The sequence below is a fragment of the Canis lupus genome, chromosome 1 (assembly GCF_011100685.1).
Source record: "Canis lupus familiaris isolate Mischka breed German Shepherd chromosome 1, alternate assembly UU_Cfam_GSD_1.0, whole genome shotgun sequence".
In the NCBI taxonomy this organism is placed as follows: domain Eukaryota; kingdom Metazoa; phylum Chordata; class Mammalia; order Carnivora; family Canidae; genus Canis; species Canis lupus.
In genome coordinates this window covers 94041988-94065284 of record NC_049222.1, presented here as the reverse complement: position 1 = coordinate 94065284, position 23297 = coordinate 94041988, and the positions used below count along the sequence as shown (strand labels likewise).

General features: G+C 35.8%; 1 protein-coding gene across 4 annotated transcripts in view; it reads right to left on the bottom strand.

Annotated features, from left to right (window-relative positions):
• JAK2 (Janus kinase 2) overlaps positions 1–23297 on the bottom strand; it is a 114310-nt gene that overhangs the window by 45679 nt on the left and 45334 nt on the right. For 2 of the 4 annotated variants that reach the window (XM_038527259.1, XM_038527260.1), the window contains 3 exons: positions 22032–22306; positions 13219–13342; positions 2701–2818 (listed from right to left, as the gene is read on the bottom strand). In XM_038527259.1, coding sequence (XP_038383187.1) covers positions 2701–2818; positions 13219–13342; positions 22032–22257 — 468 coding nt within the window. In that variant the 5' untranslated portion in view covers positions 22258–22306. The remainder of the gene's footprint in view (positions 1–2700; positions 2819–13218; positions 13343–22031; positions 22307–23297) is intronic. The other 2 variants (XM_038527261.1, XM_038527262.1) reach the window with 1 other exon arrangement.

The following is a 23297-nucleotide window of genomic DNA, read 5'->3' as shown; positions in this document are numbered from 1 at the left end:
CATATGGTATTTACAATCTACTACCATATAATTTAGAATTCTATTGTGAAACTATTTTTACTATCCTAGATGAGAAAATCCTTCCTAGGAAAACAAAATTAGAAACTATCATATTTTTTCTAAATCCAAAGTATTAGATATCACAATACTACAAGTAGGGTAAAGCAGCTGAACAGTTTAGGAAAACTATCTTATTAATGGGATTTAAACTAGCATGAGACACCAAAATAAAACCAGTTCTGCAGCACAGGTGATATAACCATAAAGCCAACAGAAAGTTTCTCTCTCTCTTTTCTTAATGGCTACTAGAACAAAGAAACTACATTAAAGTTGAGTAGTGGTCAAGTTATTTTTTAAAAGAGCACCAGGACCAGTCAATGGAGGAGTTTTTTTTTTCAGCAAATGATGCTGGAAAAAAGGGGTATCCACATGCAAAAGAGTGAGATTGGGCCTCATCTCCCACCACCAACAAATATTAACTCAAAGTGGATCAAAGATCATATGAGTTAAACAGTAAAACACTTAAAGAAAATACAGGAGGAAATCTTCATGATACTGGATTTGGTAATGATTTCTTGGATATGACACCAAAACCACAGGTAAACAGAAGAAAAAAACAAACCAGATTACATAAAAATTAAAAAGCTTTGGGCACCACAGGACATATCAACAAATGTCAAAAGCAACTGATAGAATGGGAGAAAATATATGCAAATTATATGGCTGACAGGGGGTTAATATCCAGAATATATAAAGAACACTTACAACTTGACAATAACCTGAATTAAAAATAGGCAAAGGACATAAACAGAAATTTCCCCAAAGATATGCAAATGGCCAAAAAATTTTTAAAAAATGCTCAACATCAGTAATTATTAGGGAAATACAAATCAAAACCATAACAAAGTATCACTCCATACCAATCAGAATGGCTATTATCAGAAAAACAGAAAGTAAGCATTAGTGAGGATGTGGAGAAACTGGAATGCTTATGCACTGCTGCGGGAATGTAAAATGGTACAGCTGCCACCGAATACAGTGTAGCAGCTCCTCAAAAAAAAATTAAAAATAGAATTACCAAATAATCCAATAATTCCATTTCTGGATATTTAGCCAAAGCAATTGAAAGCAGGATCTTAAAGAAATGTTTTTATATGCATGTTCATAGTGGTGTTATTCTTTAGAGCCAAAAAGTGGAAGCAACCAAAGTATCTATTAATAGATAAATGAATAAACAAAATGTGGTATATACAATGGAATATTATTTACCCTTAAAACAAGGAAATTCTGACACATGCTACAACACGGATGACCTTGAAGACATGCTAAGAGAAATATATCCATCACATAAAAGCAAATGCTGTATAGTACCATTTATGTGAGAGACCCAAAACAGCAAACTCACAGACAGAAAGTAGAAAGATGGCTGCCAAGGGCCAGAAGGGGATAAGGAGTTACTGTTTAATAGGTATGAAGTTTCAGTCTAGAAAGATGAAAAATGTTCTAAAGATGAATTATGGTGACGGTTGTACAACAATGTGAATATACTTTAATGCTATAATCTGTTCACTTAAAAATGGTTAAAATGGTAACTTTTATTAAGTGTGTTTTACCAGAATTAAAAAAAAAGTTACTTGTTCTCATACCCCAAAAGCGGAATATTTTTCAATGTGTTGCTCACAAACTGAACCAGCTTTCCTAGACATCTTAGAAACACGAGCCATGAGGATCTGTAGGGTAATTTCCTATGATGTTAGGAAATCTGATTCAAATTCATTAATCTGACAGCCTGCGAATAAGGAGAGCATACCTTTACCCCAAAAGCACTAATATCTTTTTTCTTTCTTTCATTTCTACTCCTCAGTCTTGTGGTATATAAAAACAAAAGTTATTTAATGACAGAATATTGCAATGACTGTTTCAATTAAGGTAACAGGAAAATATTACAAAGTCTTCAAATACACTAAAAATTTAATATGGGGATCCCTGGGTGGCGCAGTGGTTTAGTGCCTGCCTTTGGCCCAGGGCGCGATCCTGGAGACCCGGGATCGAGTCCCACGTCGGGCTCCCGGTGCATGGAGCCTGCTTCTCCCTCTGCCTATGTCTCTGCCACTCTCTCTCTCTCTCTCTGTGACTATCATAAATAAATAAAAATTAAAAAAAAAAAAATTTAATATAACAGAATTAATTAACAAACAACTGGAACACAGCTCTCAGACCAAGGAACAAAATCTAGCCATCCTCCTATGAGGAGCTAAACAAACTACTATAACTCACTTTTTATTTAGTTTCCTACTTACTTTACATTTTACCACCCACTATTTATGTCTGAAATTGTTCAGGAATGAAAAAAAAATTCTCTGAGGAAATTTTACTGTCTTATATTTCAGGTACTTATATGTACATAAATCAAGTTGTATAACTCAATCTAAACTTTGTGAAATCCTTAAAATGTTCTAAACGACCAAAAAGGTAAAAATTCAAAAGGGCAAATTAAGGGAACCTTTATAAAATAAATTATGTTAGTTATCAATTATGGGATTAAAAATTAGTGATCAAAAGACTCAAATTTATTACACCTTTCCTGGCCTACTACATAAGAGAGACCATCAATTTTCCCATTTATGAAGATTTTTTTCTGATGAGCTACACTACACAGCAAGATTCTTATCATTTAACATATATACAAGATAATTATACCTGAGCAAAAAGATAAGCCATGACAAAGTCGTCAAGAAGAGGAGCTTCAGCACCTCGAGATATTCCGTGCCGATAGGTTCTGTTGCTGCCGTTACAATACCAGTAAGGGAAGTAAAATCTATGAGACAAAACATTCAGTCAGCCTCCAAATAGTTCAAATATAAACATACCGTGTACATACAACCACTTCCAGCATACTGAAAGGTGTCATCCCATAATCAGAAAACACAGCTAATAACAGTGTTAAATATGAGTTGGGGACAGAAGAAAATCTGGATAAGACCATGATAAAAATATAGACAGAATTCAAGAAACCTAAGTGTAAAATCAATATGCTGCCTGCTTCTATGGGCAGAATGCAGAAATAATACTAGGAAACAAAAATAGAAAAATAAAATATTAACAAAAGTTTTTAAAATATTAATTCAGTAATATCAGTAGGGGAATTTGAAAATACTAATTTGGTGTGAAAACAAGTAATTGTTGCTTCTTTTAAGAAATGGAGGTTACCACAATGAAATATCACTTCAGGGGATCCCTGGGTGGCGCAGTGGTTTGGCGCCTGCCTTTGGCCCAGGGCGCGATCCTGGAGACCCGGGATCAAATCCCACATCGGGCTCCCGGTGCATGGAGCCTGCTTCTCCCTCTGCCTATGTCTCTGCCTCTCTCTCTCTCTCTCTCTGTGACTATCATAAATAAATAAAAATTAAAAAAAAAAAAAAAAAGAAATATCACTTCATACTAAACAATGGCTTGTATCAAAAAGTCAAGAAATAACAAGAGCCGGCAAAGATGTGGAAAAAAGAGACCCCTCCATGTGCTATTGGGAGGATTGTAAATTGACACAGCCACTTTGAAAAACAGTATGGAGGTTCTCAAAACACTAAAAATAGAATTACTATACAACCCAAAATTCTACTACTGGGTATTTATCTGAAGAAAATGAAAACACCAATTTGAAATGATACAGACACTCCCAGGCTTACTGAAGCATAATTTACAAAAGTGGAGAAAAGGAAGCGGCCTAGGTATCCATCAACAGATGAACAGATAAAGAAGGTGTGGTGTATAAATACAATGGAGTATTACTCAGCTATAAAAAATAAAATGTTGCCATTCACAACAAGGGTAGACCTAAAGGGTATTACGCTCACTGAAATAAGTCAAAGAAAGACTAATAATCATATTTCACTTATATGCAGAACATAAAAAGCAAAAAAAAAAAATCAACAAAAAAATTAAAAGGAAGAGACTAATAAAAACAATAAAAATCTGGTAGTTGGGACGCCTGGGTGGCTCAGCAGTTTGGCGCCTGCCTTCGGCCCAGGGCATGATCCTGGAGACCCGGGATCGAGTCCCACGTCGGGCTCCCTGCATGGAGCCTGCTTCTCCCTCTGTCTGTGTCTCTGCCCCTCTCTCTGTGTGTGTCTCTCATGAATAAATAAATAAAATCTTTAAAAAAAAAAAAAATCTGGTAGTTATTGTGGAGAGGGAGAAAAGGTAAAACAGGTGAAGGGGATTAAGAGGTATAAATTTCCAGTTATAAAATAGGTAAGTCACAAGATTGAAAAGTACGATGTCAGAAATACAGTCAATAATATTTTAATAACTTTGTATGGTGACAGATAGCAACTACGCTTACCATGGTGAGCATTTTTTAATGGATATAATTGTCAAATCACTGTGTTGTCTATCTACAGCTAATACATCAACTAAATGAATGAATGAATGAATGAATGAATGAATGAATGAATGAATGAACAGGTTAAAAACTTGTCCTTCAAAGAAACAAAAAATATTATATATAGCTTTATTTATATTTATTGAGATATAATTCACCCATACCCTCAAGTTCACCCATTTATATACAATTCAGTTTTTTACTGTATTCATAGCCCTGTACACACATCCCCACAATCTAATTTTATAACATTTTCATTCCCACTAAATAAAACTCCACACCTATTAGTAGTCACACCAAAATCACCCCACCTACTCCCTAGCCCTAAATGATCACTAGTCTGTTTCTATAAATTTGCTTGTTCTGAACATTTTATATAAACGGAATCAGGGCAGCCCGGGGGGCTCAGCAGTTCAGCGCCTTCTTCAGCCCAGGGCATGATCCTGAAGACCTGGGATCAAGTCCCACGTCAGGCTACCTGCATGGAGCCTGCTTCTCCCTCTACCTGTGTCTCTGCCTCTCCTTCTCTCTGTGTCATGAATAAATAAAATCTTTAAAACAAAAAAATGGAATCATGTTAACATGTGGCCTTTTCTACCTTCTTTCACTGCTTAGTCCTTATTTTTAAGGACTATCCACATTTATAACAAGTATTAGCAACTCATTCCTTTTTATTGGCCAGTTAATATTCCCTTGTATGGAATAAACCACATTTTGCTTCTTCATCACTTTATGGGCATTTCGGTTGTTTCCATCTTTTTGCTATTGTAGATAATGCTGCTAAGAACATTGTGTAAAAGGGGGTGTGTATGTGTATGTTTTCATTTCCCTTGCATATACACTTAGGAGTGAAATTGCTGGATCATATATTAATACTATGTTTACCTTTTTGAGGAACACCCAAAGTGTTTTAAAAAGTGGCTAAATAAATAAATAAATAAATAAATAAATGTGGTTGTACTAGTTTACATCTCTAACAGCAACATATGAGCAGCTCAATAGTTCATAATCTTGCCAACACATGTGGAGAGTTCAGCTAAGTTAGTCTTTGGTATTGTCGCCTTGGCATCTATTTTGTGTAGCCAAGTGGCCTGCAGTGACCTTAAACTGACACTAGCCCCCTCAGGCAAGTGCATACCCTACATAACAACAATAGCCCATTGAGTCACAAGCAAAGTAAGTTTTTTTTTATTATTTTTTTAAGATTTTATTTATTCATGAGAGACACAAGAGACAGAGAGGCAGAGACACAGACAGAGGCAGAAGCAGGCTCACAGCAGGGAGCCCGATGTGGGATTCGATCCCAGGACCCTGGATCATGACCTGAACCAAATGCAGATGCTCTACCACTGAGCCACCCAGGAGCCCCACAAATGTAAGTTTCTGATACAACTTCCCCAATACCATTGTGATCAAGTCTCCTCTGTGTCAGAGCTGAAGCAGCAGCCCCTCAATAAAACTCTTACTAAAGCCCCTCAATAAGACTCCCAGGTGGCTTATCAAAGACCAGCTCTGTTGGCTTGAACTGAATCTGGAACTCCAAACACTCTACCCACAAACCCTAATAAAGGCATGTGCCTTGGGTCTTGTGTCTCTCTCTACTCTGCCTTGATCTCCCCATATGCCTTGTGGAGGCTTACAGGGTACTTCCTCTAGGACCCATGAGTAATAACTTTTCTACTTTGGTTTCTCTTGTGCTCTGTCACCGAAGCATGGCTCACTATCTAGCACCTTGTGCTCTACTTAGTAAGTGGTAATTTGCCAAATTCATAAAAACTTGGCATTGTCCATCTTTTATACCTTTGGAATCTAATGGGGGAATTGGTGTCCTGTTGTTTCTAATTTACATTCCTCTAAAGAAGGGAAATGTTGAGCATCTTTCCATGTGCTTACTGGCTATTTGTAGGTCTTATTTAGAAAAATGCTATTTGAATCCTTTGCCCATACTTTCATTGGGTAATCTTTCATTATACTATTAAACAATAGCTCTTCATGTATTCCAGATATAAAACCTTTATTGGGGATGCCTGGGTGGCTCAGCAGTTGAGCACCTGCCTTCCACCCAGGCTGTGATACTGGAGACCCGGGATCGAGTCCCACATCAGGCTCCCTTCATGGAGCCTGCTTCTCCCGCTGCCTGTGTCTCTGCCTCTCTCTCTCTGTGTCTCTCATGAATAAATAAAATATTTTAAAAAAATAAAATAAAATAAAAAATAAAACCTTTATCAAATAGGATTACATGAGATGCCTGGGTGGCTTGGTGGTTGAGTGCCTGCCTTCAGCCCAGGACGTGATCCTGGAGTCCCAGGATCGAGTCCCACATCAGGCTCCCTGCAAGGAGCCTGCTTCTCTCTCTCCCTATATCTCTGCTTCTCTGTCTCTCATAAATAAATAAATAAAATCCTTAAAAAAATAGGATTACAAACATTTTCTTCTATTCTGTGGGCTGTCTTTTCACATACTCAACACCATTCTTTGATGCACAAACATATATTTTGATGAATCCAAATTAATCTATTTTTCTTGTGTCACCTGAGCTTTTGGTACCATACTGAAGAAGCCACTGGCTACTCCTAAGTGTACAAAGATGTACTCCTGTATTGTCTTCTAAGAGTTTTACAGTTCAAGGATACAGTCAACAAAACTAAAAGACAACCTACAGAATGGGAGAAGATATTTGCAAATGACATATCAGATAAAGGGCTAGTTTCCAAGATCTATAAAGAACTTATTAAACTCAACACCAAAGAAACAAACAACCCAATCATGAAATGGGCAAAAGACATGAAGAGAAATCTCACAGAGGAAGACATAGACATGGCCAACATGCACATGAGAAAATGCTCCACATCACTTGCCATTAGGGAAATACAAATCAAAACCACAATGAGATACCACCTCACACCAGTGAGAATGGGGAAAATTAACAAGGCAGGAAACCACAAATGTTGGAGAGGATGCGGAGAAAAGGGAACCCTCTTACACTGTTGGTGGGAATGTGAACTGGTGCAGCCACTCTGGAAAACTGTGTGGAGGTTCCTCAAAGAGTTAAAAATAGACCTGCCCTACGACCCACCAATTGCACTGTTGGGAATTTACCCCAAAGATTCAGATGCAATGAAACGCCGGGACACCTGCACCTCGATGTTTATAGCAGCAATGTCCACAATAGCCAAACTGTGGAAGGAGCCTCGGTGTCCATCGAAAGATGAATGGATAAAGAAGATGTGGTTTATGTATACAATGGAATATTACTCAGCCATTAGAAACGACAAATGCAAAAAAATAAAAAAATAAAAAAAATTAAATTAAAAAAAAAAAAGAAACGACAAATACCCACCATTTGCTTCAACGTGGATGGAACTGGAGGGTATTATGCTGAGTGAAGTAAGTCAATCGGAGAAGGACAAACATTGTATGTTCTCATTCATTTGGGGAATATAAATAATAGTGAAAGAGAATATAAGGGAAGGGAGAAGAAATGTGTGGGAAATATCAGAAACGGAGACAGAACATGGAAGACTCCTAACTCTGGGAAACGAACTAGGGGTGATGGAAGGGGAGGAGGGCGGGGGCTAGGGGTGAATGGGTGATGGGCACTGAGGGGGGCACCTGACGGGATGAGCACTGGGTGTTATTCTGTATGTTGGTAAATTGAACACCAATAAAAAATAAATTTATTGTTAAAAAATAAAATAAAATAAAAAGTTTGGAAAAAAAAAAGTTTTACAGTTCCAGCTCTTATATTTAGATCTATGATTCATTTTAAGTAAATGTTTTATATATAGTGTGAGTTAGTGATCTAACTTCATGACCATACTGTGGATATTCAGTTGTCCCAGCAGCATTTGTTGAAAAAAACACTCCTCCCCATGAACTGTCTTAGCACTCCTGTCAAATATCAATCACCATAATATCAGGGATTATTTTTGTACTCTTAGTTCTATTCTAGTAACCTATGTACCTATCTGTAAGCCAGTACCACACTGCCTTGATTACTATAACTGTGGAGTAAGTTTTGATATTAGGAAGTATAAATCTTCCAAACTTTTTTTTTTTTTTTTTAAGATTTATTTACGGGAAGCCCCGGTGGCGCAGCGGTTTAGCGCCGCCTTCAGCCCAGGGCCTGATCCTGGAGACCTGGGATCGAGTCCCACGTCGGGCTCTCTGCGTGGAGCCTGCTTCTCCCTCTGCCTGTGTCTCTGCCTCCCTCTCTCTCTCTCTCTCTCTCTCTCTGTCTGTCATGAATAAATAAAATCTAAAAAAAAATAATAAAGATTTATTTACTTATTTATTTGTGATAAACAGAGAGAGAGAGAGAAAGAGAGAGAGAGAGAGGCAGAGACACAGGAGGAGGGAGAAGAAGGCTCCATCCCGGGAACCCGATGCAGTACTCGATCCCGGGACTCCAGGATCGCGCCCTGGGTCAAAGGCAGACGCCAAACCGCTGAGCCACCCAGGGATCCCCCCAAACTTCTTCTTTTTCAAGACTGTTTTGACTATTTCAAGTCCCTCTGATTTTTAAACAAATTTTACCACTAACTTGTAAATTTCTGCAGTAAAGACCATTAGGATATCAATGGAGACTGTACTGAACACAGATCAATGTGAGAAGTATTTCCATTTAACAATATTAAGTCTTCTGATCCATAAACATGAGTTATCTTTCCATTAGGTAAGTGGTTCTTTAAATTCTTTCGATATCTTACATTTCCCAAAAGCAAAGGTTCTGCACTTCTTTTTTGAGGCTCATTTCTAAGTACTTCTTTAAATGCTATTGTTAATGGAATTGTTTTCTTAATTTCACATTTGCATTGTATACTGCTAGTGTATTGATCTTCTGTCCTGCAAATGACTGAGCTCATTTATTTAATTCTAATAGTTTATTTATTCCTTAGAATTTTTTTAAAGATTTATTTGAGAGAGAGAGAAAGAGAACAAATGTTCCTGATCCCTGGGAGAAAACAGTCTTTCACCATCATGGATAATGTTAGCTTTGGGTTTTTTTTTTTTTTTTTGGTAGAAGTACCTTACGAAACTGAGGAAGTTCCTTTCCATTTTGATTGTTTTGAGTATTTTTATCATAATAGGGTGTTGGATTGTGTCGAATTTTTTTCTATGTCTATTGAGATGATCATTTTGGCCCTTTATTTAACTGATATGGTGCATTATAGTGATTGATTTGGGGATGTTAAAGCAACTTTGTATTTCTTAGAACAAATCCTACCTGGTCAATGGTATTTAATCTTTTTTATATGTTGCTGGATTTGGTTTGCTAGTATTTTGAAGACTTTTATACCTGTTTCCATAAGGGATACTGACCTGACCTGTACTTTTCATTTCTTCTGGATGTCTGCCTGGATTTGGTATTAGGGTAACACTGAACTCACAGAATGAGTTAGGAAGTGTTCATTTTTTCTGAATAATTGTTACCAATTTTTCTTTAAAAGTTTGATAGAATTTACCACTGAAGCCACTTGGGCCTAGGCTTTTCTTTGTGGGGAATTTTTTTTTTTTTTATTAATTCAATGTCTATACTTGCGGGAGGTCCTACAGACTTTGTTTCTTCTTTTAGCAGTTCCCATACCTTGGTCTTTTTAGGCATTTGTTCACTTCATGTTGGTTAGGTAATTCTGTTATCACTCAGTTGTTCCCTATAATCTTTATTTCTGTAATGTCCCAGTGATTGATGTTCTCTCTTCCTGATTTTAGTAATTTAAGCTTCTTTTTATCTTGATCAATTTAGCTAAAGACTTATCAATAGTGTTTATCTTTTCAAAGAACCAACTTTTCATTCCTTGATTTTCTGTTCTTTTCCTTTCTCTTTTTCATGTATTTCTACTCTGATCTTTATTATTTCCTTCCTTTGCCTGGCTCTGAGTTTTACTTACTTTTCTTCTACTTTGTTAAGGTAGAATACTCTTGATTTGAGAACTTTTTCCTTTTTAATATAGGTGTGCATAGCTATGAATTCTCATCTAATTACTGTTTAAACTGCATACTTTAAGTTGATATGTTCATTTTTAGTCGTATCAAAGTATTTTCTATTTTCCCTTGTGATTTTTTCTTTGACCAAGTGGTTATTTAAAATTGTGTTAACTGGGATCCCTGGGTGGCACAGCGGTTTGGCGCCTGCCTTTGGCCCAGGGCATGATCCTGGAGACCTGGGATCGAATCCCACGTCGGGCTCCCAGTGCATGGAGCCTGCTTCTCCCTCTGCCTGTGTCTCTGCCTCTCTCTCTCTCTCTTTCTGTGACTATTATAAATAAATAAAAATTAAAAAAAAAAACCAAGTACATCTATTTCAAAAAATATTTTTTAAAAAATTGTGTTAACTATCACATATTAGTGAATTTCCCAATTTTCCTTCTGTTAATGATTTCTAATGATTGGAACATACTCTGTATGATTCCAATCTTTTGAAATTTATTGAGACTCATTTGGTAGACTAACGTGTGGTCTATCCTGGAGAATGTGCCATGTGCACTTGGAGAAGAATGTGATTGTGTTGTTGCTGAGTGGAGTGCTCTGTATAAGCATGTGTAGCCGGTTTATAGTGTTCTTTAAGTCTTTATCTTGCTGAATTTAGTCTAGTTGTCCTATCCATTAATGAAAGTCATGTATTGAAGTCTCCAACTATTATTGTGGAATTGTCTCTTTTCCCTTTCAATGCTGTCAGTTGTTGGCTTAATGAATTTTGGAGCTCTGTCATCAAATTTAATTTATAACAATTATTATGTTTTCCAGACTCATTAACTCTTTTATCATTATAAAATGTCCCTTCTTTGTTTCTAGTAATAATTATATCTTTCCCGTCAATCTTGTCTGATATTAATATAGTTGCTTCAGCTCCCCTGTGGTTACTGAGGGTGTTCTTTTTCAATCCTTGACTTTCAGCTTACCTTGTGTCTTTTAACTTAAAGTGTGCCTCTTAGAGACAACATGTAGCTTATGTTGTCTCTATTCCTCTAATCTATTAGATTAATCTATTCCTCTAATCTCTGACACTATATCAGTATTTAGTCCATTTACCATTAAGACAATTACTGTTAAGGTAATACTTATGTCCATCATTTTGCTATTTGTTTTCTGTATGGCTTCTGTCTTTTTTCGTTCATCCACTTCTCCACTACTAAGATCTTTTTTATTAAATAGATACTTTCTAGTGTATTAAGTTTCATATTGTTTCTTTCACTTGTATTTTTGAGTTATTTTCTTAGGAGTTTCCCAGAGGACTACAATTGACATTTCAACTTAAAAAATATCAGTAACAAGCAACTTAATTTCAGTAATACACAAAACTTTCATTTCCTTTGTTCTATTAGTGTCATACAAACAATATCTTCATAGATCATAAGCCCTTCCACAGTTTTGTAATTACTGCTCTCTTATGTGGTTTTGATATAACCCCTACAAATGTAATAAAATGAAGAATACCCTCTAAACAACAGGCACGTGGTATTTTTTTTAATTATATAAAATCTTCTTTTGAATGGTTTCTGATTAGACTTTCCTTGGAACTTTTGATTATATGTAGCTATGAATCTATGTGTACTTGATTTGAGAATAGGAGAAATTCATGAATTTGAGAAGACAAACAATTTTTAATTCGTGAGAAGAGGTCAGCAAACTGCCTCAGAGCCCCATTCTGGTCCACTCTAAGTTTTTATAAATAAAGTTTTACTGGAATACAGTCATGCCCATTCATTTGCTTATTATTTATGGTGGCTTTCACAATATAATAACAGAGATGAATAGTTAAAACAGAGATAATATAGCCTAAAATATTTACTACTGGCCTTTTACAGCAAAGGACTATTGCTGTAAACACTCTGCTGAATGCTTATTATTGATGCCAATAAATTTATTTACATTTTCTAAGTTAATAATCATACCATCTCAAATAATGACTTTGTTTCTTTGTATTCAACTATTAAATATTTATTTTTCTTGTCTTACTGTATTCAGAAATACAGTAAGACAGGATTTACTCCACTAAAATCCTAAATGGAAGCAGTGGTGGTTGCTATCTTTGTTTTCTATCTCTTTTTATTTTACAGAGATTGCTGCTAACATCTTACCATTTGAGAATATTATTTACTACCTGCTTTTGGTAACTACCCTTTATGATATAAGGATGTTTCTCCTGAGTCTTAGTTTTTTAAGGCTTCCTTTTCTTTCCTTTTTAAGATCATGAATGAGTCCATGTGTTTATTTTTCACTATGCAACACTGACTGCATGTAATGAATCTATTTCATAAGAGCCACAGATCAAACATTTCTTTATTTAATCTTTTTTAATGGAAGAGTTCCACTGGATTTCTCTAAATTGGTATTACATATTTGCATAAACTGTGAAATTAACTAATAATTTGAGGCTGTGAATAAATACTGACAAAATCATTTCTTTTACTTTAACTCTAAAAAAATTATTAAAAAGAGATGTGATGAGCACTGGGTATTATATGCAACTGATGAATTACTGAAAACTACGTATGAAACTAAAAAAAGAGAGAGAGATGTTAGATTACATTTTAATGCACAAAACACTGAATTTCCTGGGAAACTAAAAATATTCCAAACATTTAGGATTTTGTCAGTCAGTAGAGGCCATTCTCATCATTTTTAAATTTAATTATAATCATAAGTGGTTAAGTAGCATCCCACCAGAAAAGCTAAGAGTATCCTAGTGAAAAAACATGTAAAAACACTTCCTCTGGTGGACAAAATGTCTTAAATGAAGTTTGGTTTCTATTATTAAGTACCTTGCAACTTAAAAATATGTTTGAGATAATTTCTCTCACTTTGCTTTTTCACCACTTTATTGGAGAAAGTACCTTATTCTGTAGAGTACATTGTGCTTGGTTGATTCATCAATATGGAAGACGTGGTTGGGTGGATACCAGATCCTTTCTGTTTCACTCATTAAAGCAAACATACTATGATACACAGGTGTGATTCCTAGGAAAGAAGTAGAAAAAAAATGATTACAGACAGTAACAAGTACATTTATTTAACATCCATAATTTATAATGATGTTGAAATAACAACTCTTAATCAGCACAAATGCAATAGCAATTGACATCTTTTGGTTCAACGTGTCTTCCTACTGAATTTTTAATTAAATCTTTTTTCCCTGTATTTTAAAATATGATTGCTGGAACTCTTTTAAGCAGATTTTTTTAAATGCAATTTTTTGGGGACACTGGGGTGGCTCAGTGGGTTAAGCATCCGCCTTTGGCTGAGGTCATGATCCCAGGATCCTAGGATCAAATCCCAAATATCAGGCTCCCAGGAGGGAGCCTGCTTCTCCCTCCACCTATCTCTGCCTCTGTCTCTGTGTTTCTCATGAATAAATAAATAAAAGTGAAAATGGCAAAAATGGACAACAGTTATTCACAACAGACCAATAAATGAATAATAATAAATATGTGAAGGGATGGTAATAGCTAGTATTGAAGAAAATGCAAATTAAAATTAAGTGATATCACTTTATACTATTCAGCCAACAAAAATAAGAGGGATAACATCTAGGGCTGATTAAATGGTAGTGAAAACGAACTATTACATAATTGCTAGAAATGTCAACCTTTTAACTCAGCAATGTACTCCTAAAAGTACAGTATAGTAGTAAGAAAATGTACAGATTATTAGTAAGAAAATGTAGAAAATATGAAAAAATTATGCTAGTACAATCCATGGAGTGGAATATGAGGAAACTCAATAAAAACAATTAGTGCAAAAGTAGGTGGCTTGAATAGAATTTTCACAATGTATATTTTCATGATAAAGACAAGAAGCAGGCAGCCCAGGTGGCTCAGCAGTTGAGCAGTGCCTTCCGCCCAGGATGTGGTCCTGGAGGCCCGGGATTGAGTACTGTGTAGGGCTCCCTGCATGGAGCCTGCTTCTCCCTCTGCCTGTGTCTTTGCCTCTCTCTCTCTCTGTGTCTCATGAATAAATAAATAAAATCTTAAAAAAAAAAAAGACAAGAAGCATACAATATGATTCCATTTTATAAAATAATAACCTCAAAATCCTAATGACTGTGTGTATAGGAGGGAGGGGGACTATGTTTCCATCTATGTTTTTATGATCATGGAAAAAACCATAAAGGACAGACAAGAGATTACTGCCACAACTACTAGGATGGGACAAAGAGGGAAAAGGAAGATTAAGAGTAGAACAGGGAAAACCTTCAAGAAAGAATTCACTAAATAAAAATGGTAAGTCCTGTCAAAAAAGAAAAAGAAAAAAAAGATACTATCAATACCAAAATCAGAGTCCATTATGTATATCACCTTGAAACTATAGAGAATGATGGTTTGTCAATCTCTGAATTTTAAAATAACCTTGACAGGAAATAATGCCTGCCATTCAAATAACTTGAGAAATAGTTATTTTATCTGAGAATTATTTTGATCTAGGCTATTTATGCACTTAAAAAATGCTTTAAACTTAAAAATCTGAATAACATCATCCAATCAAGTAGCATGGTAATCTCATGTCTCAGTGCCGTACATGCAGTACTCCTTTTATCCATCTACCACCTCTCCTCTATCCACGAAATGCTTCACACAATCAGTGTGCTAGGTATATAAGAGACAGTGGGAGATGAAAATGCCCAGGAAAGGGCCATAATAGATCTGATATGAGATAACCTGGGGAAGAGAAAATACTGGGAAAAGAATTTTAGCAAAAAAGTAGCATTTAGTTTAAATGTAACTATTCAAATGAAACTGTATATGGAACCATTATTCTTAGCATACAAGGATAAGGATTTTTTTTAATTAGACAATGTCATGATTTTCAAACAACAGCATAATCATACAAAGCAGGAAAAGTGAATTTATACTGATGAATCATCACAATGTTTTTAAATGATGAATAATGATTTCTTCAAATTGGATTTCATACCTTAATTACAGGTATCAAAATAGGAAAATGAATGTACCTATAAAAATTGGTACAAAAAAGTCAGAAAAGAGGGATACACACCAAAAGAAAAATGGTTAAGTCAGCCCTGCAAACAAATAAAGTGCTTATATAGTCATGTTTAGTCACAATGATATCTTATTCCAAAATGGCCATTAGATATTAATACTTATTTTTCTTAGTTCATGTTAATTGGGTTGTCTTAGAAAGGATGAAAAAGCAATGACATTGTATTTGAGATATACATTACATTGAAAAAATAGGACCAACAGAAACGTCAGTCATTTTTAAATCTTTCTTTCCCTACACACTAAATCCAAATTATTTTTACTTACATTTGTTAAAAGCTTCTTCTTTTAAGAAGAAGCTTAATGTGCTTCTTCTTTTCCAAGTCACTATCATAACTGTGATTCAGTTATGTATCATTCTAGAGCAAGAACAGTCATCATTTCACTAATATTAACAGTCCCTATACTATTATAAGCCCAATAAGAGTACAAGAAATACAAAAATAAAAATAGTGCCCAACTTTAAGGATCTCACAATTGTAGCAGATGACTCAGAGATGCCACTGGGGAATTACAATTCAAAAGGGTATGTGCAATGATAGTAAACCATAGGAAAAAAAGTAAAGACCATGAAAAAGAGATGAAAAAGATTCTTTGCTTGATCAAATTTTAGCAAGGCTCTTCTGAATCCTTCCCAAAAAGGCTCATACATGTTCTTCCTTGTAGACGCAAGTTTTAGCAAGAATCCTGCTAAGTCCATTTAGCATGAGTTCCCCATCTTTGACATCTAATCAAACTCCTCACCCTTGTTATCGACCAGACAATATCTGATCACTTTGGCCTGCCAACAGCAAAAATAATTTTAGAGTAGTTCACCCAGAATCCCCCCAGATTTTGATGTCTACTTTTTTTTTTAAGATTTTATTTATTATTTATTCATGACAGACAGAGAGAGAGAGAGAGAGAGAGACAGGCAGAGGGAGAAGCAGGCTCCACGCCGAACTCCAGGATCACGCCCTGGGCCAAAGGGAGGCGCTGAACCACTGAGCCACCCAGGGATCCCTTGATGTCTACTCTTAGTAATTCCATTCACTAATGCTCCTGCCAATCTTTCTCCTTGGCTATAAAACCCTCTCTGTTCAGGCTGTATTCAGAGTCAAACTCACTTTTATACTGGAATATCTTCCCTATTACAATAGTTTATTAAGTAAAATCCATTTTCATCATTTTAACTTCTATTCAGCTCTGGTTTTAACAGAGGTAAAATAATTTATCAAGAGAGTCAAATGAAGGAAAAAGACTTCAGTAAAGGCTTCTGAAGAGGCAATGCATAAACTGAAAGCACATAAGGATTTAGCTATTCTGTGTAATTGCAGGCAGAGTTCATAAAATGTACTAGCTATGTAAACTTGTGATACTTAATCTAAGTTTATACTTCATCATCTAAAGAATAAGGACAGAAAACTGAGTTCATAGTACTTTATCCTTGAAAAGATAAAATGCAATAATATAAATAACATGCTTAGCAAAGTATATGGCATATAACGTTGGTTCAACTGTAAAGATCCCAAGAATATATCCTAACTGGGTGTCATAAACTATATAAATAGCTTTTTTTTTGTTCCCCTGAGCTAGAATGAGCTAGATCAGTATTTTTCAAAATTTAACATTCATAATTATAACAATCTGGATGGAGACTGTCTTTTGGCTTCCAGAGTTTTTGTTAAAAAGTTTGAAAAGCATAGTTTTGTTGAATAAGAAAGTTTCTTATTCACTGATTCTGGGATGAGGCCTGAGATACTGCATTTCTAACAACCTCCCAGATAGTACTAAAACATGGACCAACAGATGGATTTCACAGCATACTACATACTATAGAAGATAGGATTGGTTAACACCAAAACAAGTCAATAAAAAAATACCCAAATTGAAGCACAGAAAAACAAACAAAACAGAATGGAAAGAACTGAAGATAGTATAAAAGGCATTTAAGACATGTTAATCAGATCTAATTTACATGTAACTGAAGAAAGAATGGCCAAGCTAACAGACATTAACCTACAAATTCAGCAAGATCCAAGAGCTGGAACCAAAATAAAGACAAACAAAATAACACAGAGGTACACCACAATCAAACTGCTTCAGATGAACGACAGAAAGAAAAATCTTAAAAGTAACCAGAGCATAAAAACATATTACCTTCAAAGGAGGAGTAAAAGACTAATAGGTAGCTTTTCAACAAAAATCTTGAAGTCAAAGAATGAATATGACATCTTAAAAGCACTGAATCAAAGGGAAAGAAAGCCTGCCAAGAATTCTATACTCTGTAATATTCAAAAAGGAAAGTAAAAAGAAAAGACATTTTCAGATAAATAAAAGCTGAAGGTATCTGTCACCAGCAGGTCTGCAATGCAGAGATACTAAAAGGAGTTCTTTAGGCTGAAGGAAAATCATGACAAATGGAAGCATGAAGTATAGGAAAAAATGAAGAACAAGGAAAAGGGTAATTATAAACAATAATGACTATTTAAAGCAACAGTAATATAAGTGCCTTGTGGGGTTAATGATATCTACAGAAGTAAAACATATGATAACAATAACACCAAAAATGAAGAGAGGAAAATGGAATTAAAGTTCTGTCAAGTTCTTGAATTGTTTAGAAAATTTTAACATACTAGCTTAAGACTGTGATAAGTCAAAAGTATACACTGTGATATCTAGGGTAACCCTAAAAGAACAATACAAAAACTATAACACAAAATCTAATAAAGGAGACTTAACAAAATACAACAATCTTGAAAAAGAATGAGTTGGAAAACTAACACTTTCTGATTACATAAACTCACAACACAGCTATAGTGATACAAAGAGTATGGTACTGGCATTAAGACATATAGACCAATGAAAAACAACTGAAAATCCAGAAACAAATCCACTCATTTATGGCCAAATGATACTTTCACAAGGGTTCTGAGACTAGTGAGTGGGGAAATCATAGCCTCTTCATCAAAGGGTGCAGGGATGTGCACGTAGATATCCATTTGTTACTAGCTCTTTACACTTCATATAATATTTATGTTTCATCCCTGTTGTATCATGTATTTGATACTATTTAGCTGAGTATCATTCAGTCACAAAAGAACAATGTACTAAGTACATGGTACAACAGAGATGAACCTTACTTATAAACACTACACAAAGTAGGTGAAGTCAGTAACACAAAGTAGAAGTCAGTAACACAGGGATATTCACATGCTAAAAATGACACTGGACCTTTATACCTCAAACCAGCTGCAAAAATGAACTCAAAGTGCAGCAAAACTAAAACCATAAAACTCCTAGAAGAAACTGCAAGGACAATTTTTCATGAACTAAGATTTGGTAAAGGATTCTCAGGACACAAAAACAAAAATAAACGAGGTTTCATCAAAATTAAAAATCTTTCTTCAAAGGACACTAGCAGATCCAGAAAGTGAAAAGATAAAATACAAAATGGGAGAAAAGATTTCCAAATCATATATTTGTAAGAAATCCATATCTAGAAAATACAATTATTAACAACTCAGTAACAACAACAAACAGAAAATTTAAAAAGTAGACAAGGACAGGAACAGATATTTCTCCAAAGAAGACACACAAATTGCCAATAAGCAGTTCAAAGATACTCAAAAGAATTGATAATCAGAGGGAAAAATTCAAAACTAAAAAAGATACCATTTTATACCCATTTGAATGGATAATAATAACAAGTGTTATTAGGGATGTGGAATAATCAGAACCCTGACACACTACTGGTATGAATGTAAAATGGTGCAGCCAGCCTCTTTGGAAAACAGTCTGGTTAGTTTCTCACAAAGAATTACCATTTGACCCACAACTCCACCCCTGGGTATATACACAAATGAAATCATCTGTCCACATTGTACACAATGTTCACAGGAACATTATGCATGATAGACAAAGGCTGAAACAGTTAAAATGTCCATCAACTGATCAATGGTTAAACAATATGTGGCATTATCCATACAATAGCAAATTATTCAGCCATAAAAGAATTAAGTACTGATAGATGGTACAAATATGGATGAACTTCACAAAAATTTTAAGAATACTCTAGCATTTCTCTTTAGATTACATAAATCTTTCATCTTTTACTAAAGATTTCCAAAGGGGCGTGGGAATTACAAGCTAGCAACAAAAGGCCACATATTATATATCCCTATTACATGAAATATCTAGACAGACAAATTTACTGAGACAGAACATAAATTAGGGCATGCCTAATGCTGGAGAGGGATGAGGGGGTTTGAGAGTGATAGTCAATAAGCACACAGTTTCTTTTGGTGTAAAAAAATGTTCTAAAATTGACTGGTAATCGTAAAAACCACTGAAATGTACACTTTTTAAAAGTATGAAATGTATATGTGAATCATTTATCAATAAAGCTTTTTCAAAAAAAATACACGAGAGATACCACTTTACATCGACTAGTATGTCTATTATCAAAAAGGTAATAACAAGTGTTGATCAGGATGTAGAAAAACTGGGACCTTCACACACTGCTGGTGGAAATGTAAAAGGATGTAGATGCCCTGAAAATATTCTGGTAGTTAGGTTAAGAACAAAAGATTAAGCACAGTTACCATATGACTCAGGAATTCAACTCCTTGTCACAAAAAACACACATGGAATAATTTCACTTACATGAAATGTTCCAAAAATGTAAATTCTTAAAGATGTAAGTAGATTTGTTGTTAGGGGAGCTGAGGAACAAATGGAAAATGATTCTAATGGATAAGAGGTTTCTTTCCAGTGGTGCTGAAAAATGACATGAGAGTTGCACAACTCTGTGAATATACTAGAAATACTGAATTATTTAACAAAAGGAAGAATAAAAAGGAGAAGATGATCTCAAAAGTAGCTAAGTAAACCACCAATTACCTAACCACCTGCCAGAACAAAGTCCATCACTATTCAAAGAATACAACAAAATCCAGCAGATAACACTATAAATTACAAATTTACAATATCCAGCATCCAATAAAAAATTGTAGGCATTTTAAAAAGCAGGAAAATATGACCCATAACCAGAAGAAACATCAATCAGTAGAAGGATACCTAGAAATGACAGATGATAGAATTACCAATGAAGAAAGTTAAATCAGGTACTAGAATATATTCCATTTTGTAAAGAAGGCAGAGCAAAACATGAACATGAGGAGAAAATGGAAATTATGAAAAAGCAATCCAAATAACTTCTAGAGTAAAAACTGGAGAATAAAGATAAGTAGATGTGAAGACTTAACAATAAAAATAAAAAATTTTGGGACGCCTGGGTGGCTCAGTGGTTAAGTGCCTGCCTTTGGCCCAGGGCGTGATCCTGGAGACCTGGAATCGAGTCCCACATCGGGCTACCTGCATGGAGCCTGCTTCTCTCTCTGCCTCTCTCTGTGTGTCTCTCATAAATAAATAAATAAAATCTTTAAAAAAATAAAAATAAATAAAAATAAAAATTTTTGCCCTTGGAACCCCAAAATTCAGATATTTTTCACTCCATCCCAATAGCCCCCAAAATTCTAACTCATTCCAGCCATCAATTCAAAAGTCTGAAGTTCAAAGATTCATCTGAATAGCAACTAAATCATATTTGGGTGAGACTCAAGGTACCATTCATCTGGAAGCAAACCATTCCAGCTGTGAATCTGTGAAATCGAACAAGTTAAATGCTTCCAAAATACAATGGTAGGACAGGCATAAGATAGACATTTCTACTCCAAAAGAGCAGAAAAAAAGGACTGACAGGTCCCAAGCAAGTCTAAAAACTCAACAGGGCAAATTCCATCAGACCCAAGGCTCAAGAATGATCCTCTATGACAGGACAATCTATCTGTTTTCCAGGCCCACTGTGGCAGAGGTCTTGCCTATAAGACACACTGGCAAAATGTTTCGTCCTTGTAGCTTTACCAGAGGTGGGCCCCAAGGCTCTCAGCTGCCTAGCCCCTATGGATTTGGGAGGCTCCATCCTTTGAAATCTAGGTGGAGGGATCCCTGGGTGGCGCAGCGGTTTAGCGCCTGCCTTTGGCCCAGGGCGCGATCCTGGAGACCCGGGATCGAATCCCACGTCGGGCTCCCGGTGCATGGAGCCTGCTTCTCCCTCTGCCTATGTCTCTGCCTCTCTCTCTCTCTCTCTCTGTGACTATCATAAATAAATTAAAAATTAAGAAAGAAAGGAAGGAAGGAAGGGAGGGAGGGAGGGAGGGAGGGAGGGAGGGAGGCAGGGAGGAAGGAAAAGAAAAGAAAGAAAAGAAAAGAAAGAAAAGAAAGAAAGAAAGAAAGAAAGAAATCTAGGTGGAGGCAGCCATGCACCCTGGAACTGTGTACTCTCCCCTGCTGGAAACAACACACTCCATCAAAGTTTGCTGCCTGCAGCCTCTGGCGGGGCAGCTGTTGCACCAAGGACTGAGAGAGCTGCACCCAGAGCAACCAAGGAGCTCAGTGCCTGCAGGGCCCCAGCAGAGCCCTCAATGTGAAGCAGCACCAGGCAGAAAGCACCTCTCCAAGCTCTGGTAGCTCTTCCTTTGAAAGCACACTGCCACATACATATTTTTAAAAAATAAAAAATACATTACACATGTACATTGTATTAGAGTAGCATAATTGAAGTGATGACCTATTAACAAAGAGAAAATAAGATTTTTTAAAATATTTACCACAAGCTTTAGAAGCAGCAACACAAATTTCTTCTGCAACATACTCCCCAGTTGGAAACTTCAGATATTCTTCTTCAGCTTTCTCAAGAGAATGATAAAGATACACCTGTAGGAGTGGGTCTATTTGCTTCACAGAATTAGCATTTCCAGGAATATCACCATTCTGATGTATAGGAGATTCGGATGTTCCTTCCATTTCTGTCATTGTAAGGCAAGCCATTCCCATGCAGAGTTTTTTTTGTTTTTTGTTTTTTTGTTTTTTTCAGAACATTTGCCTGTTAGGAAGAAACAGTAAGTTACAAAAGAAAGTGATACTGATATGGTAAGGTATCACCTCCTATACAAAGAAGGCTTCACTGAAAGCAGTGACTTTGTTAAAATTCATTAACTGAGTAAATATCATGTACTGCTATATAGAAAGCACAGTGAGAGATACTGAGATTATAAGCTTCCTGTGGACAAGGACCATAAAACTGAAGCTTACAACCTGAGGAAACAATACAAATATGGAATATTAACAAAATAAACAAAATCAGTAACAGGCAATAGGATAAGAGATCCAGGGTAACATAAATTCTCAGTAAATGAATTACTATGACAATTGCTTATTGGTATCTGGAGGGGGTAATAACATTTCAAACTGGATTTAAACTGATGAGTTTTATTAGAGGAGGTCATATTTAAAACTGATTCTGTACAACAGACTGGATTTATGTGAATGAAAGACGAACAACATTCCAGGAGAGTAAAACTGTGCTGAGAAGTAGGAAGGTAAAAAGATCTACTCTAATTTATTGGGCTGAAGTACAATATTTGAGAAGTTATACCATTTAGGAAACAATTAAAAATACAGATATTTGTGGTAAGACTGAAATTACATACTCAAAATACATTTTTCCTTCTTGCTTGATAGGGCCCAATTTTGTCGGGGAGAGCAACATACCCCTAAAGAACTGTTATTTCCCCACAGATGCATAACCACCTGAACCAGTTTCAACAAATGACATTTAAGTGGAAGTTGCTGGATGGTACCTTCCAGGAACAGTCCTTAAAAGGAAGCTGACTTGGCTTCCTTTTTGCTTTTCCCCCTTCACTTTCTTCTTACCTGCCTCTAAACATAAATACAGGGTAGGGCAGTCACTTTAAAACCATGAAGAAGGGATCACTGGGTGGCTCAGTGGTTTGGAGCCTGCCTTCGGCCCAGGGCGTGATCCTGGGGTCCTGTGATCGGGACCCACATCGGGCTCCCTGCGTGGAGCCTGCTTC